Below are 18,701 nucleotides of genomic sequence, written 5' to 3'. Positions count from 1 at the left end.
AAACCATTGGTTTCCTGCGCAGAGCAGACCCCTTCTGCTACTGTAGATCATTCTTCACAACATTAAAGACTGGGCTCTCTGTGCTATATATAGGTTTGAAATTTTTTCCTCTCTTTCCCTTTTTTGGTTGATCAAATGAATGAGTGAATAAATGAATGGAAAAAATTAAATTAAGTATCACCTACATGTACTTATGATGGCTATTTGGCAAACTTAGCTGTCTGGAATGACCAAGAAAAGGAACAGAATACAAGCAGAGACAACGTGCAGGAATACTCAGACCACTATAATGAACATAAGTTTTATGGAGGGTTTGCTGTGATCCAGGCACCTGACAAAACCATTGACCTACTTCTGTGGTCACATTCCTACATGGTTGTCAGGTTTTACTGCTTAAATTCTGCAACCCATCCATACTCTGTCCATGGCTTCCACTCAGCTCTGTGTGGCTCTGGCCCATGCACATGGCTACCGTGTTACACTACCTTCCAATGATAGGGTACTGTGTAACCTTTCCAGTGCCCAAGGATCCATCAACTACCCCTTGAAGCTTTTGTATACAACAGACTATTGCAGGTCTCCAGTACCAGCAGAGCAAGGGGTTGAGACCTCAGTACATCGTATAATAGACCAACTGTTATAAATGGCTCAGTATGATTTAATATGCTTCAGAACATATTATCCAGGAGACATGGAGCTTCTCAAAGGTTGTTAACACCATAGGTCACAAAGCAAGCTTTAACACACACACACACACACACACACACACACACACAACCACAAACACACACATGCAGATGCACACATGAACACATATACACATACACACACATGGTCAAGATAATTTGTACTGTCTTGTCCAATCATTGAAGGATGAAGTAAGATAATATTCAAAAACTAGACAAAGTACTTAGAAACCGAACAGCACATTTGAACAAACAATAAATCACTGAAGAAATCGTGAAGGAAATTAAAAATTCTTGAGAAACAGACGAAAACAACAGCACAACCTCCCAGACCCTCTGGGAGTCAGCAAAGTAGTCCTAAGAGGAGGCTTTATGGCTGGAATGCTCACAGTCAGAAATCATAGAGACCTCAAATAAAAACCAAAACCAACAATGCAGCTCACGGCCCTAGAAGAACAAGAAAGCATCCCAAAGCCAGCAGACAGCAAGAAACAATGATTAGGCAGACGGTGATGGGGGTGGGGCTAGAAAAAACAATAAACAGAATAAATCAAATGCAGATTTGGCTCCCCGTCATAAAGGTTAACAAGATTACCACTTCCAAGCCATGCTAAAAAGTCCAAGAGAAATTAGGAACAGACAGAACATTCCTCAAAATAATAAAGCCAACATTGTTTTAAAATGGGAAAACAAACCAAAAACACTTCCTCTAAAATACAGGATGAGGCAAGGGTGGTGGCTTCTTCCACTCTTAGTCAACATAGTGAAGTTGGAGGCAAAGAGATAAGGAAGAAAAAGGTGTAAAAGACATGGAAACAGAAAAGGAGTATGATTATCTCTGTTCACAGGCAGCATGATTCTACACTTGAGGCCCTATCAGAAAATTCTTAGATTTAATGAATGCCTTCAGTAAGGTTTCACGATATAAAACCAACAACACACAGACATCAGTAGCCTTCACAAATACCAAGTTAAGAACTTTCTGGGAAAGAAATTAGAAAAAACTATCTAATCCAAAACTTAATATGAAAACACAAGAGACATTTAAAGCCAAAGCAATTCTAAATAGGAAGAATACTGCTGGGGACATCCCAATATCCGAGCTCAAATTATTCTACAGAGCTAACATGACAGGACAGCATGGCGCTTGCATAAAAAGAGGTGTGCAGACCAATGTATTAGAGCAGAGGATAAGCCCATACAGACGTGGCCACTTAAGTTTTGACAAAGGATCCAAAACCTACAGTGTAAAAAAAAAGATAGCTCATTTAACAAACGGTGCTGGCAGGACCAGATATCCACACATAGGAGGATGAACTTGGACCTTCATTCCTCACCCTGCACAAAAATCTCCCTGCACAGATCAGAGACCTTAATTTAAAGCCTGGGTTTTTGAAACACATAGAGGAAAACATGGACAATATACCTCAAGCTGTAGAGATAGGCAGAGGCTTTCTGAGAAGATTCCAAAATCATAGAAGTAGCCCTGAGAATCAACAAATAACATGGCATGGAATCAAAGTTTCTGCACAGAAAGACAAACTATCAACCGTGCGAACAGACAACCTATAGAACGGGAGGAAGTTCTTGCCAGCTATATATTGAACAGGGGGTTGAGATCTAGAATTTAAAATAACTTAAAAACATTAACCCCCCAACCCCTGCCCACCAATACATGGGCTGATGAACAGACTTCAAAAGAAGTGTACCGTTCTGAGATTCTAGCTTTCTTAAGAATGTCAGAGACCAAGAAGGCAAGTGACAATTCCAGGTGGTGAGGATGTAGGGAAGGTGAATCTTTGTTTGCCACTGATAGGAAGACGAATGGGTACAGCTCTTATGGAAATCGGTGTGAAAGTTTCTCAAAACACTAAAAATAGAACTTTCATATGGCCCAGCTATGCCTCTCCTGGGCGTATATCCCACTGTCTCACACGACCCAGCCACTGGCTCACCCGTGTTTACACTTAAACTGTTCACAACAGTCCCATATGGGACCAGCCTTGATGCCCATCAGTAGATGAGCAGACAGTGAAAACGTGGCCTATGTGCACAAGGAAATTTGACTCAGCTGTAAAGGAAAAGAAAATCTGTGGGGAAATGAATGGATTTGGAAAGTTGTGTTAATGTGAAGGGACAGTGTAACTCGGAGGCTCTGGGCAGTAATCCATCCTCTAGCCGGTGGGTGGTTCCTAGACATCTAGATTTTGTGGCTGAGGAAAACAGTAATCAATGTAGATGTGAGAGAAAACAAACAAGTGTGAATTAAATGTCAATTTTGCTGAGTGAAATGTTTAAAGGAGAATGATCATCAGGTAGTGCACACCCCCAAGTGGGAGTATGGATGTTGGAGGACTTAAATTTCTCTCTCTCTCTCTCTCTGGTTTCACTGCAGGCTGCCAAGAACTCTATGTTGGGCAGGCCACGGCAGGCCTTTAGCCAAGTGTTCAGAGATACTGTGTAGCATGAACAAGAAGGAAATTAGCACCGTTCACAGACACACCTGGGATTTGGTTTTGTGTTTTGACCATCCCCACCCAGGACCAACTCAAGAAGACTGCACAGGCATCTGTCCATCAAGCATTACTGATGGATGTCACTTATAGAAACAGGGCCCAGGGAACTAATTTTCGCTAATGGTGGCTAATGACAATGGCCACCATTATTTTCATCCAGAAAGGATTTGTGGGAGGGGAGATTAAGCCTGGGTTACAACTCACTAGCAAATACAACTCTCTCTTCATTATAAAAATCAACCATTTTTTCAGGTGTTAAATTACAAGGGAGGAAACTCTGTGAGTCTTTCTACAAAAGACGTCCTGGTGGGCAAGAAAGTTATCTTTTAAAGATTGAAAAAGAATTCGTCTGTGTGTTGATGTGTACACCAGATGCCTGCAGGGGCCAGAAGAGGGCATTGTGTCTCTTGAAACTGGAGTCATAGGCAGTTGTGAACTGTTCAACATGTTGCTGGGGACTGAACCCAGGTCCTCTGAAGGAGCAGCAAGTGCTCTTAACCACTGAGCTGTCTCTCCAGCTCTAGACATTTTAAATTCTTTTTTAAAGAGCTCACGTGTGTGTGTGTGTGTGTGTGTGTGTGTGTGTGTGAGCACTCGCACACATTTGCAGGTGAGTGCAGGAGGCTGCAAAGCCATTGGATTCCTCTGGAGGAGGGTTACCTTCTCATAAAGGTAAAGTTCACACAAAGGTGAGCATCTTAGGAAAGCCATTTTACTTCATGCATGCTAGATACATGTTCCAGCATTCTGTTACCTCTGCCTAGAGACATTTTTTTTCCGATAAATCAAAACACGTGGGAGAGGCACTGCTATAATCCTGGCAGTCAGGGGGTGGAGGGGGAAGACTGTGAGTTGGAAGCCAGAGCCTCAAGATAGGGACTTGCAGGCAAGAACAGAAGCAGAGGTCATAGGGGAGTGCTGCTCACCGACTTCCTCCTCTTGGCTTGCTTAGTTTGCTTTTGTGTACAAGTCAGGATCACCTGCTTGGGGTGCCGCTGCCTTCAGTGGGTTAGACCCACTCACATCAGTCCTTAAGCTAGAAAGTGCCCCACAGACTTGCCTAGAGTTTGATCTAATTGTGTCATTTCCCCCCCTCTATTAAGTTTCCCTCTTCCCATATGATCCTAGCTTTTGTCAAGTTGACATAAAAATGAGCCAGGCCACCACAGTTAAGAGGAGTCAGAGATGGGTCAAAAGCACGACCAAGAGTTCGTAGGTCTGGGTCTCGGATAGCATTGCTGTCCATCACTTAGTGTTCTTCACAACACTCCAGTTCTGCCCCACTCCACACTGCTATTGGCAATGGGCGTCACTGCAGGGAAACTGACTCAAAGTCAAGGATTCAGAGGCTGCTGACTGCCTGCTTAGGAGGGTTGGAGGAGCTGGGTAGTTAATTGATGACTAAGGCAACAGAAGCCAAGAAATAGTGGAGTTAGACTGGGAGCCCCAGTGAATGAGTAGATGCCCCAGGATCCTTCAAGTGGGACAGGCAGGGTCAAAGCTTCCTTCTCTGTGAGGATGCCTGGTACTAGTCCTCCTTGGGTCAGAATTAGAGAACCCTACCTCTCTGGAGAATTGATGTCCAGTAGAGGTGGCAAGAATATGGAAGTCTGCCTTTGTTTTTTTAGATCTACCAAACAACATCACTAAATTGACTTAAAAAAAAAAAGGTGCACAGCGTATGCAGAGAACTCTTATGAAAGGGGTATACACCTGATATAAGCCCCTTGATGATTTTACAAATTACATTTTGTGGCCAGTCATATAGCTAACAATGAATGGTTTTACTCAAGGGAACCAGCCCCATTTCCCTTGGAGGAAGAGGCTCCTGTGTATAAATATGATGTACGATCTTAGGATGGGGCCGTTCATTAAAGATTACTAGAGAATATGGCCCCACATTTTCCTCAAAGGCTCAACTTGTGGTTATGCCCTTATCTTCATGCCTCCTTCGGGTCAAGGCTTTGCTCAAACACTGGGGCTTTCTGCCTTCAGGCTTATGGGTGGATGCTGTATGGCTCTGAGCTGATTTGGGGTGTTCAGTTAGCAAGAAAACAAAGCCACACACGTGAGCATCTCATCTTGACAACTCCATCTTCATTGCAAAGGGCAAAAGCTGAGTGTGGCTGATCTGAGGGAAGGTGGTTTAGATGGGAAAGGGATTCCATCTAAGCACCTTTGGAAGAAGTACACACTGCTCCTTTCAGTCCTCAGGCTACCTTGCAAAGTTCAGAACAAGTTCTCATTTGGAAGATCAGTGTATGAGGCACCAGAGGTATCAACTAAGGATGGCTGCCACTCTGGTCACTTCACTGTGTGAAGCACTTTGTATTTATCTTGCTGCACTGGTTAGTTTAAAATGTCAGCTTGCCAAAGCTCAGAATCACCTGAGAAGAGAATTTCAACTGAGGAACAGTCAAGGTTAGGGTGGCCTATGTGCATACCCATTGCGAAGTGTTTTGATTGCCCACTGACCCACTCTGGATGTGGGCAGTGCTGTTTCAGAGGTTGGGCCCCAAACTGTGCAAGAGGTGTTGGAGAAAGCTGGCTGAATGTTGGAGATAAGGAAGGATGAACTTGTCCCTCTCTGGGTGGGAGGTGACTAGTTGCTTGAATTCCTGTCCCAGTTCCCTTGCTGATATAGACTGTGACCTGGTAGTGTAAGCCAAGTAAACCCTTTCCCCTCAAAGTAGCCTTCGTTTTGTTCTCTCACAGCAACAGAGAACAAGCTATTAGGCTAGTCGCCTCCTTTGTATTTAGGGAAACTGAGGCTTAGTGAGGTGAGATAGCCTGCCCAACAGGCTCTTACTGTTGCCTAGCAGAGCCAGAGTTCACCAGCAGTCTTTTTTTTTTTCCGGAGCTGAGGACCGAACCCAGGGCCTTGCGCTTGTTAGGCAAGCGCTCTACCACTGAGCTAAATCCCCAACCCCTCACCAGCAGTCTTAACTTCAGTCCTAGCCTTGTCACTTGCTGCTACTTTCCCAAGGTGGAAGGGCTATAATGTGGGAGAGTTTAACACGGGGCTGACGTATCCTAAAGCACAACTAATTTCCAAATCCACAAGCCCCAAGTGGAGAGTCAGGTGTACATCAAAACCTTTCCTCCCTTGGACTGTTTCTCTGCTGTAGCAGCTACTGTCTCAGAACAATCAAAAAGGCCCCGGGGTGCATGAGATAAGGCTGTTCAGGAGCTTGCTATTTTTGATGGATGCTCGAAGGAAGCAACATACAATTTGTATATCAGCAGGAGAAAGTCCAGCTCTGGCCGGCAAAACATAGCCCGAGTGAATGCTGCTGTTCTCACTTAGGTAAGGGCCATCGTTTCTTGAGTTGCTCACCTCCTTTCTCTATGCCTCACATTCTCACTTTCTGCCTCTCTCACTAATGTGTTGCCCAGCCAGGAGTGGTAACATCGGGGTTCTAAGAACAGTCAGAGCAAGTCTGTTTGTCTTTGTGATTCCACTGGCGTCTTGTGCGATGATTAATCAGGAAGGCAGGGCTGCCCCTTCCTATGGCTTTGGAGAAGGTGTTGGGGCCAGAGCTTCGGCTGTCTTGTGTTCAGTGTTTCCCTGAATGTTTTAAAGATGGTGCCTTAAGAAGGACAAAGGCCTTGAAGCATTACAGGTGGGTACCTTCATGAGCACAGCAGCAGGGCTGTGAAAAACAAGGAGGGCTTTACAGGCAATCAGAGTTTGTGCCTAAGCACGTTGCACTTTTGAGAACCTAGGCAAATTATCATTTCCCTGAATCTTAGGTAGAGACCATACCAGGGAAATGGGGATAGTTAAAACACAAGGCTAGGGGAAGAGAGTCCTCAAATGCACACAGGGCACTGCATATGCAGGAACTGTGAGGATCTTTTTTTTTTTTTCTTTCCCTCTTTTTGTTGGAGCTGGGGACCGAACCCAGGGCCTTGCGCTTGCTAGGCAAGCACTCTACCACTGAGCTAAATCCCCAACCCCAGAACTGTGAGGATCTTATGGTATCATCAGTCTAAAGTGATCTGCTCCATTAAATGGAGGAAAACAAAAAGCATATGGAATTTTAGGAGGTATTTTGGGGGAGGGGTTCAGTTTAAGTCATCACAGGAAACAGAAAGACATCATTATGTGCTGGATATACTCCTGCCATTTGGATGTAAGTATATGGCCAGACATTAGCCTAGAGGATGGTCCACACTCAGGGAGGACTCATGCGCTCACAGACGAACAGTGCAGAATGGAGACAAGAGTGTTCCCTATGGAATTCAGGCTAGAAGCAGGAATTTGTTTCTCAATTTCAACATTAGTTGTGTAAGTCTAACTGTGTGTGTATGTGTGTGTGTGCGTGTGTGTGTACATGTGTTGAAATCTATATATTAAATGTTCCTGATACACTGTTATTTGTTGATATTCTCTCTCTCTCTCTCTCTCTCTCTCTCTCTCTCTCTCTCTCTCTCTCTCTGATTTCTTGTAGCTCAGGCTGGCTTTGCACTGATTGTATAGACAAGGCTGGCTGTGAATGGCTAATCCTCCTGCCTCCACTACCTGAGTGCTGAGATTACAGCAGTGTGCCATGACACCTGGCTGTGATCTTAACTGTTCTGTCACCTTTTCTTCACATGTCTATCTCTGAGGAGATGTTCCTGCTTAATACTAGAGGAGACATTCTGGAAATGAGCCTGCTAGAGCTGGGAATCCAGCCTAGGGAATCTTGGGCCAATTCTGTCACCTGCTTGTGCCTTCGTTTCCTGCACTGTTTGATGAAGACAGAGATAATATTACTCATAGCCGCACCGTGTGAGTAACATGACATAGAAGTACTTCTTGCAATGCTTGGTGAACACTGACATAATTGTCAATAAGCAAGCCCCTGCCACATTATAGGCCTGAGGTATGGCCCAGATACTGCCCTGGTGTCCTAAGATGCCTTCTCTGTGCTCTTTGTGGTCCAGCCTGGGTATACTGACCCAAGAAAGCTTCTCTCCTTTGGAAAGTCTCCATCTCTATTCAAATGTGCTTGAAGTTGCATGTGCACATGGGTGTACTCACATAGCCATAAACACTCTCACATGCATACACAAACACTCCCACACATATAAACACTCACACATAAACACCCACTCACACACACAAACACTCCCATATACACAAACACCCCCACACGTAATCACTCCTCCACACATATAAACATCCAGCCATGCACATAGACACTCCCAAACACATAAGCACTCCCACACATATAAACACTCATACACACACACATAAACACTCACACACATATAAACACTCTCACACACATAAACACTCCCCCACACATGTAAACACCTACCATATACATAAACACTCACACACATAAAAACTGAGTCACACACACACATAAACATATAGACACACACTCACATACTCACACTCACATACTTACATACTCATACAAGCACACATAAACACACATATAGATACACATATAAATGCACACACACAAACACACATACACTTACATATACTCATATACACATAAACACTCTCACACATATTTCATATATCCTTCGTTTATTCCTTCCTTCCCTCTTCCTTTTTCTGTCCCTCCTCCTAGCCTTTCTCCCTTTCTCTCACTCTCCCTTTTTATGCACCGGCTTCCCTTCCTTTCTTTCTCCTTCAACAGCTCTTCAGAGGACGGAGGATGCAGACTAGACAGCCTCTCTGCCAAGAGCGCTTTGTCTCTGATCAGACCTGACCTGGGCCACTGAGTTCATGGGGTTACCATGACAACATGTATCCCTGGCTACCCATCAGGAGGCAAAGACCAATTGAAAGGGACTGCCATTTCCCTGGGACAGACTGTATTTATCCATAGCAGCAGGGCCCTGCACCAGTACCAAGCTACAGGAAGAGAGGCTGATACTTGTGAGTGTGGGAGGGAAGGAGAAATGAAATATTAGTGTTTTATTTTTTCAGTGTGTTCTCTATGGGGGAGGACCACACATTGTTCTTGGAGAGAGATGTTTTATTTCAAATGTAGCCAGTGTGTGCAGCGGAGAGGAAAATGGTCTAGGTTCATGTGCATTTCTGACATGGTGGGTTTTATAGAGAATTGTTCCTATAATTATTTAGATCTAAAGTGACTTTTGATGAGTCTAAGGAGGGGATGGGCAGAAAACCTTAAGAAGTGTTTTCTGTGACAGGTCCTTTGTGGAATTTTATCAGTTCGTTGAAGAAACTTCATGCAATTATTATTTCAGTTTTTTATTGCTGTGTGTATGGATGATGTGTGTATGTATGTGTGTATGGGGAGTGAGCGTGTGCATGTGCCACAGGATGTGTGTGTGTGTGTGTGTGTGAGAGAGAGAGAGAGAGAGAGAGAGTCTCTGTGTGTGTGAGCATGTGTCACAACATGTATGTGTGTGTGTGTTAGCATGTGCATATGCCACAGGATGTGTGTGTGTGTGTGTGTGTGTGTGTGTGTGTGTGTGTGTGTATTGATGAAGGACAACTTGATAGAGTTGGGTCCCTCCTTCCACCTTTACATAGGTTCTGGGAATTGAACTCAGATCACCAGGACTGAGGTGAAAGGCTCTGAGCCACTCACTGAGTCACCTCGCTGACCCAATTCCATTTTTCAGATAAGGCTTATAAAGCTTTCATGAACTCACTAGGTCAGACACTGGCAAAGTCACAGACCTAGGATCTGATTGAGTTATGTGCCTCCAAAGATGGTGACTACTGTCTAGGTTCCCCCACAGCCTTGCTGCTATATGCTTGGCCCCTACTGCGGCCTCTCCCTTTCCCTACTTTTCTAGCCCTGATTTGCAGCGCAGAATCCCTGGAGAGTCATTCAGTCTCTGTGTTCCTCAGCCCCACACTATGGACCTGTGGAACCAGATTATTAGAGTCTGGAAGAGACATTTTCTTTTCCTTAAAACCAGCTCTCCTGGGAATCTCAATAGACACTGAAGTTGGGGCTGAGACTTTAGAAGAATAGATTGAATACCAGACAGATCACTTATTTTTGGTTTCCCAATTACTTCCAGGGTCAGTGTGACTGTTTGGGAGAAGAGAACTCCCTACAGCCTTCTGTAGCTCTCAGATCAGCACCAGGCAAAGAAATAATTTGGAGGAAGGTCCCCAGAGCTGCCTCCCAAGTCCCCATATGTGCGCATCTCACACATCCTTGATGTGTGGCCGTCACATTCCTTTTTTCTTCACCTAGATGTTATTATAGACAGTTCTTGGAAGTAGTGTGAGGGGAGAAAAACATATCCCATGGGAACTCTAGTGAGATGGAATTGTCGTTGAGCAATCCAGAGACTCTTTTATGTTTGGAAAAATAAAAATAAAAATAAAAAGAAAAACAGGCTGGAGCCTGAAGTGGCCACCTTCTGTAGCCAGGCAGGACTCCCAGTAGAAGGATAAAGATACCAATCTAGCCACAAAATCTTCAACCTGAAATTTGTCCTGCCTTCAAGAAGTGCAGGGACAAAGATGGAGCACAGACTGAGAGAATGGCCAACTAATGACTGGCCCAACTTGAAATTCATTCCATGGGCAAGAAATAATCCCAGACACTATCAATAATACTGTTAGGCTTGTAATCAGGAGCCTAGCATAAATGTCCTCTGTCATAAGGCTCCACCAGCAGCTGACAGAAAGAGATGCAGAGGGCCACAGCCAAACATTAGATAGAGCTTGGGGAATCTTGTGGAAGAGAAGATTGGGGAACCCAGAGGGGATAGGGACTCCATAAGAAGACCTACAGTCAACTAACCTGGACCCTTTGGGGCTCCCAAAGACTGAACCATCAACCAAAGAGCATGAATGGGCTGGACCTAAGCACCCTGCAATATGTAGCAGATGTGCAGCTTGGTCTTCTTGTGGGTCCCCCAACAACTGGAGTAGGGGCTGTCCCTGACTCTGATGCCTGCCTGTGGATCATGTTCCTCTAACTGGGGCTGCCTTGTATGGCCTCAGTGGTACTGGATGTGTCTAGTCCTTTAGTGACTTGATGTACCAGGGTGGGTTGTTACCTAGGGGCTCCTCCCTTTTCTCAGAGGAAAAGGGCAGAGGGTGGGGCTGTATTGGAGTGAAGGGGGTCTGGGATTGGGATTGTAAAGTGAATAAATAAATTAATGTGAAAAATCAACTAAAAGAAGAAGAGAAAGAAGAGAAGGAGGAAGAGAAGGAAGAGGAGGAAGAGGAAGACAGGCATGATATAATCATCTTGAGGAGATGCCTGGCAACCTGTATCATCCTGGCTGGTGGGCTAGGAGGCTGGCACCCTTCAAAGCTATGGCCATACGTTTCAGAGCAAAACTGAGGTGATTCTGATTGGGAAGCCAGTTCTTTGCTGAATCACTTGGCACCTGTTCAGTCCTTGGCCAACAGCACCAGATCTCAATAAAGCCAACTTCTCAAATGACTCAGTTTTAAAGCAAAGATGATAGTGAACATGGTGCCAGCCACTTCTTCCCTATCCATGTCCCATCATAAATTGTGAGCAGTTTACTGCCATCCTCCGAGATGTCCAGGACAGCTTTGAAAGTGACCTACCTGCCTGGGATCCTTCTCTCTTGCCTACTCTCATTACAAGCCACCTTCAGACAATGTTTAGAATTCAAGGTTCCTTCTTGTCTTTGGATTACTCTTCTGACCTCTGCTGACATCGAACCCAAATTGTAGAGGCAGCTGCCACCCTTCATGGTAGACCATAACTCATGGCTCCTTACTTCCTGACATTTCTTCCAAGCCCTAGCCATTCCAAGACAAGTTCTATGCTTGCCGTCTTCTGCATCTGTCCACCATGGTCCTCCATTTGTTTCTCTTACAGTTCTTCAAGGCTTCTGTCCAATGTCACTTGGCAAATCCTGTCTCTTAGAGGCTGTCCCTTGGCTGCTTCTCCCTTTGATTGTCATTGTCTTATGCCCCCAACAAAACAGTAGATGTGCATTTCTGCTCAGGATCTCTTCTAGACACTGCACTACTTCGGGACTGGGGTTGCTTTTCTCACCATGACTCCTGCAGTCTTATGAATAGTGTTGTGTGTGGGATGGGTATCAGAAAAGGAGCTGTGAAATGGAGTAGCTCAGGGAGTAGATATCAGACCTTTCTGAGTGCTTGTCATCCATGAGGGTTCAGGGAAAAAGCTGCCTTGTGTTCCTGTCCCCTTGGCCCAAACATCTGGCTTGGACAAGATGTGACAGAAGACAGAGATGTCACAACCATAAGACCACAAAAGCCCCCACATAACCACAGTCAGTTAAAGACCAGACTTTGACCAATGTCTTGGTTAGGGTATAACTGGTAGCAAATCCATTAAACTCCTGGCCTATGGTTTGTGAAGGAGAGCCATCAGGTATGACTTCAATAGAGCCCAAGTATAGACTCTGCCTTGGGTTTGTAAATAGAGGCCATGAACCTTGTTCTAGGAGATTTAACACTTTGTCTCTAACTAAAGGGATTATGCCTCTCAGTGAAGAGACTGCAGTATAGCTGGGCACTTCCATTTAGTTGGCACCGGAAGGCCCATAGATTATAATTAGTGGATTTACTAATTGCCTTTCCCCTAGTGACTGGCATTGGCCCGTCCATCTTTATCCATAACCCAAGGGCTTTGGAAACATAACTCAGCCCCTCACCCAAGCGCATACATGCAGAGACAGCCAACAAACAGCATCTGTTTCAAAGGAATGCCACCTGTCCAAATGGAAAGCCAAGCGTCGAGCCGCCTCGCCACACCAGAGTATTTGCTTTCAGGCCAGGGAGGTAAACGATATTCTGTCACCAAGAGTCTTTTAACACACAGTGGGGCCATAACTTGGCTCCTGCTAAGCAGAGCTGACAGGTGTTTGAGCAACATTTGGGTCTCAAGTCCTTCCTCCCTTTGAAGCTTCCTTCCTTCCTTCCTTCCTTCCTTCCTTCCTTCCTTCCTCCCTTCCTTCCTCCCTCCCTCCCTTCCTCCCTCCCTCCCTTCTTTCCCTCTGCCCCCCCCATCTTTCTCTCTCTTTTAAATGCACCTGCTGCTGTGGGTGTTTGCACATGAACATACACATGTGGAGGTCATAGGTTACATTGGATGCCTTCCCATGTTGCTCTCCATCTTGTTTCTTGAGACAGTATATCTCACTGAACCCAGAGCTTGCTGACTTGGATAAACAGATCGGGTGGTAAAAAGTTTCAAGAATCCTCTGTTTCTTTAGCCTTGGAATTATAGGGCCATGCTATGTATATGTGGGCTCTGAGAATTAAACATGGCTCCCTAAGTTTCTGTGACAAGTACTTTACTGAATAAGCTACGTCCATATCCCCTAGGCACCAGTTTTCTGATCTTAGGAGGCAGAAATTCACAGTCTATCTTGGAACAACATGCGGCAGGCTGGAAGGGAACTTCACCAGTGTGCGGAGGTACCGTATTTTGCAGAATGAAAGGAGGTGGCACTAGGCCTGTAGTACACCTGCTTGGATGACTGTTTTGGCTCTGCCTTTGATGTGATGGTGAGAAACTCATACCCATGTCCACAGCATACAGAGTCCCAGCTACATCATGAACTTTAAGTGCTTTCCAGTCTTGTGAGTGACTTAGCAGTTTTCAAGAACAGTGCGATGGTTCAGAGGACAAGGCCTTCTCTGTCACTTGCCCAGGTTTCTACTTGTCTACAGAGTGTTTTCCTGGGATCAAGACACAGATGTAAAAGTAGCTGGAGCAGGCAAACATGCATCTCTCAGGTTTGGCCCAAAGTGACTCATTAATATTGGAACCATCTCGGCAAAACAGTGCCTCCAATCTTAGGTGTGGGAGGCAGAGGTATAGAGGAAGCTAGCTGCAGTGTGTATGCATTACTCCTAGCCGATAACAATGATCCTTTCCTTTATGGCTTATGTGTGCAGTACGTGTGCATATGTGTGTACGAACTTGGTGGGAAGACAGAAACATGCAGGTCTCTGTGCCTGAGTGTGCACAGGTCTGGAGTCAATGTCAGCAGGTGTCTTCCTCGATTGCTCCCACTTTATTTACTAAGGCAAGGTCTCTAGCTGAGCCTAATGAATTTTAGCTAATACAGGAAGTCAGTTTGTCCAGAAAAATCCCCCACCCCTCCCTGAGTGTTGGCGTTACAGGTGGTAGCTGCGCTGGCTTGGCTTTTATGTGGGTTTGTGGGATCGAACCTCTATGCCACAGGCTTGCACTCAAGCACTTAATTTGGTGACCCGGGCCCCAACATTGACCCCTTCTAGCACAGATGAGGAACAGAATCCCATAGACAGCACGGAGGTTTCCCAAGAAGAAATGCTGGGCCCTCTTCTGGCAACTTTACTCTTGGGTTGTTTGGTCAGGAGTCACATGATCCATGACTACTATCGAGTACTACAGAGAAAGGAAGATGGAGAAAGGTCTGGATAGGTGCTGCCCTGCAGTGGGAATTCCTGACGTGCAGGTGGGCCACTGGGCTTCTGTAACCGAAGATGAATGGATTCGTTATTTTCTATTTTTATTTTTGTGTTGAGTGCACACGCATGTGAATTTATGCCATGTGTGATCTGTCAGCTTCCGGCCTTGGAGAATCCAGTAATCAGATCCTTTGTGTTTTTCTCTCCCTTTCGCTTATTCTCATTCTCAAACCACAACAGCCCGATGTCTTTACTGCAGATTCACAACAGACCTTTCTTTACTGCAGATTCGGATTCCAAGTGTTGACCCCAGGAAGAGTCTTTGAGTATCGAAAATGCACCGTGCCTATTCAAAGCAAAGGGACCTTTAAGCCAGGGCCTGTCATCATGTTCCACTGCCAGACTGCCCAGTGGCTGTTCTAGACTCCAAAAGCATTATTTTTTTTCTTGAGTTGATGGTTGTCATTTGGCCTCAGTCTAGCACCTGCTTTTGAGAGAGCTGTCAGTCATCCACCCTGGAACTGCATTTGAATAAGTCACAGCCCTGAACTCTGAGTCAGACAGCCTGGCCTCAAACCTTGTGCACACCTGCTGTCTATTTTCTAGAATCTGGACTTTTGTAACACGGGGCTAATGGCAGTGGAATGAGACCGTGTTCATGCCACAGTCAGGGGCTGTTACTATAGTAGAAAGGCACTGCAGCGTAGAGCAGTCAAATTTTAGGTCCCTGTCACCAAAACTTCTGATGCTTTTTAGGTTTTTTTTTTCTTATTCCAAATGCCTATGTCAGGGGAGGGGCCGTTTCAGCCCTCTGTTGATGGACAGATGGACAGACCACAGTGCCTCCTTGTGCCTCGTTGTCAGCTGATGGTCTTGACCCTAAAGCCATGAGACAACCACTGGGTTTTCTTGAGCCTATGCCATCTGATTCTTTACTCTGCTTCTTTTTAGGCTGATTAAGTTCTGGGAACAAAAGTCATTTCCTCAACAAACACTACTGTCGGAATCTCATTTAAAGTCTGCCTAAACTCACACAGAGAGTTTTGGAAGTTTTTCAGGGTGACAGAGCCTGGTTGCTGATGACCTTCACTAAGGTTGGAGACAGTTATGTCTGAATCCTGGCTGCCATCTTTATTGTTCGAACTTCTGGAGAATTACTTAAAATTCTTGAGAGCTTTTCTATTGGTATCGGAATAAAGACTAAAATCTTTTACAAAACCTTGTTTGGCTTCATGTTCCAAGCTTAGCCTGTCTCCTCCCCTGTCTCTTCCTTGCATTATGATTTCTTGCATTAGTGTCTAGAAGAGAAGGTTGTTCTTCATCCATGCTGCTTGCTAAAACTTTAAAAATCTCTCTATCCCTGTCTCTGTCTGTGTGCCTGATCTTTAATGAGTCTCTCTCTCTCTCTCTCTCTCTCTCTCTCTCTCTCTCTCTCTCTCTCTTTCTCTCTCTCTCTCTCTCTCTCTCTCTCTCTCTCTCTCTGACTCTGATTGATGTCTTGCTTGTATTGCCGACTCCAGAGTACATGGGATGTTGTGTAATCTGCAACCCTGTCTTGCTTAGTCCCAGAATCATTAGCTGTAGTTTTTCACTTTGGTCTTGATTTTTTCCCTTCCATTTTGGCCCTAGAGAGTTTCTAACTTGCATTTAAAAGGATAGTTGTTACATCCTATCTGCCATACCCACATGTCTTACAGTGACAATTTGGTTCTATCTTGTTACTGGAAATAGATGTCCTCGAGGGCCCCTTTTGTAGACTATCCTAGTACCTTTCATGATTATTATTAAAACATTAAGCAATTATAGGCTGTTGAATGACTGCCTCCTCTTGCAGTCGTGTAGTTCCACGGGAAGGGTGCCTTGTTCAGAGCAGTGGTGCCAGCTGCTTTGCCAGTGCCTGGGATAGAGATGGAACATGGTGTCATTTCTGTCAATGAATGAATCAAGGCAGAGTGGCCGTGGCTGTCATGTGAAGGAGTCCCTCACAATCCTTTTACAGCCTTTATTAACCCATCTTGCTTTTCCCAAGAGGGTATCCTTTATCCTTTATGTAGTTTCCACATCCATGGCTTGCCTTTTTAAAAGATAGGGTCTCTTTGCATAGCCTTGGCTGACCCGGAACATGATATATAGAACAGGTTGGCCTTGAACTTACAGGAATCCTCCTGCCTCTGTCTCTTGAATTCAGGGATTAAATGCTCAACTTTAGTTTACCCCATTTTGACTAACAATCTTCTTGACCTCAGGAGGACTGGGGTGTCAATTCTTTCTGTACAGGTGAGGAAACCAAGGGGCTGGGTGATCAAATGTCTTCCCTTCTGCACGGTGGTAGCAACTTCTAGAATTAACTCTGCATTAGCCCCTTTGATTCTAAGTATGCAAGAGTTGCCCTTAGCTATTTGGAAAGAATGGCAAAGTTTCTTTATGTGAACATAATATTGACCTTGCCTCTTTGCTAATCAACACACTTTTGCTAAAAAAGCCTGTGTCGAGGCAGGTACACAGGCTGTGTGGACTTCTTCACTAGGAGGTACGTTGATTTGAGTATTTCTCAAGGCTCAGACAGCTGTGCTTTTCATTTGGGCAATGTGTTTCTACTTTTGAGAGACACATTACAAACCATCTCCTGTCAGAGTCCATAAAACTGGAGAATCCTGTTCATGGTTGAGTTGGATGCAAGGGATGGAGTGTCACAGATCACAAGACAGAAGCATGGGGTTCATCGACACCCAACACTTAAGGAGTGAGGTGGGAAGCAAGGCCTGGGGAGGGACACACAGTGGGTAACATCAAAGCAAGCTGAGGCCCCCAGGTCAGTTTCCAACCTCAGGGTTGAAGGTCACAGGTGGCTGGATCTTCTAGGCCCACAGGCATTTCAGAAGATCTCTTCTTGGAGGCTCACGTTATGCATGGGGGTCTGTGGTAAATGCAGCAGCTTCATTCCTGAGAGATAGGGAGGGCAGAGGGAGCACGAAGGAAGCAGATTTGGGTACTTACCTCAGGGCGGACCCCTTGGGTGTCGCAATGCCATAGCCTTTGGAATCCAAGTTACCTCCCACTTTCATGGTGTCACAGGGCTTTCGTTGCTCGATATACTCATTCATGGTGGACTCCAGGAGGTAGGCGTATTTGCCTTTAGATTTTCTCACTCTGATCATGCCTTCCTCTGTGGTCCGAACAAACACGGATGGTTCTGCAGACTTCATGTATGTCCACATTTTCTCAAACACAGCGATTTTAGATCTCTGGCAGGGGATAGGAATGAAACCCGGGTTAAGCAATGGCAGTTCTTGAATTGGGGTTGGCACACACATCGATGAAGAGCTGAGTGGAGCTTGATCACACATTCATGAGCCAGATCAGCTTAGGAAGAAACAAATTATGAGTGATTGCAAAATAAGAGCCTCTAATTAGTACTGGTAGGTTCCAAGGTACAAATATCTTGTAAATACAGAATGAGCAGAGTATCTCGGAATCATTTAATTACTTCTGAGCAATTATACTCCTAAATAGGGGAAAGATAAGCAACCAGGTCCCTGTCTTATCTTTGAAAAACATTGTAGATCTGTCTATAGTTCAATAGGGATGCATGTATACTGCCCCAAAGCAGAGGGCTGAATGTCAGCAGGATTTGACTTCACTAACTACTGTAAATTTTTTTTTAAAAATTAAAAAAAATAATAGCAACAACAACAAAAACTCTTTCGGATCATGCACTGCTAAGTTCTAGTAATCCCCTATTATGAGACCTGCCTTCCAAATATCACTGTCTGATAGAGCATATAGCATATGTGGTGGGTGGACTGAGAATTGTCCTTCAAAGATTCTGGGATTTGAATACTTGGTTTCTAGTTGGTGGAACTGTTTGGGAAGGTTTAGGAGGTGTGGCCTTGCTGAAGGAAATGTGTCACTGGGTACAGGCTCTGAGAGCTTAAGGCTCCTAAAATTTCTAGTTTATTCTCTGTGTTTTGTGTGTCTCTGTGCTTTGAGGATGTGAGATCCCAGCTTCCTGTTCTTGCTATCATACCTGCTTCCTGCCATGCCTCCCCACATTGATGGACTCCTATCTCTCTAGAACTGTAAGCCCAGATAAACCCTTCCTCTTATGTGCTGCCTTGGTTACAGCATTTTATCACAGTGACA

At 44.9% G+C, this 18,701-nt stretch overlaps 1 protein-coding gene across 2 annotated transcripts in view; it reads right to left on the bottom strand.

Annotated features, from left to right (window-relative positions):
* Gria1 (glutamate ionotropic receptor AMPA type subunit 1) overlaps positions 1-18,701 on the bottom strand; it is a 319,566-nt gene that overhangs the window by 22,605 nt on the left and 278,260 nt on the right. For both annotated transcript variants that reach the window (XM_063269677.1, NM_031608.2), the window contains exon 13: positions 17,556-17,803. In XM_063269677.1, coding sequence (XP_063125747.1) covers positions 17,556-17,803 — 248 coding nt within the window. The remainder of the gene's footprint in view (positions 1-17,555; positions 17,804-18,701) is intronic.

This window comes from Rattus norvegicus, chromosome 10 (genome assembly GCF_036323735.1).
Source record: "Rattus norvegicus strain BN/NHsdMcwi chromosome 10, GRCr8, whole genome shotgun sequence".
Taxonomy (NCBI): Eukaryota; Metazoa; Chordata; class Mammalia; order Rodentia; family Muridae; genus Rattus; species Rattus norvegicus.
Note: the sequence above shows the minus strand (reverse complement) of the source record. Positions and strands in the feature narration are given on the sequence as shown.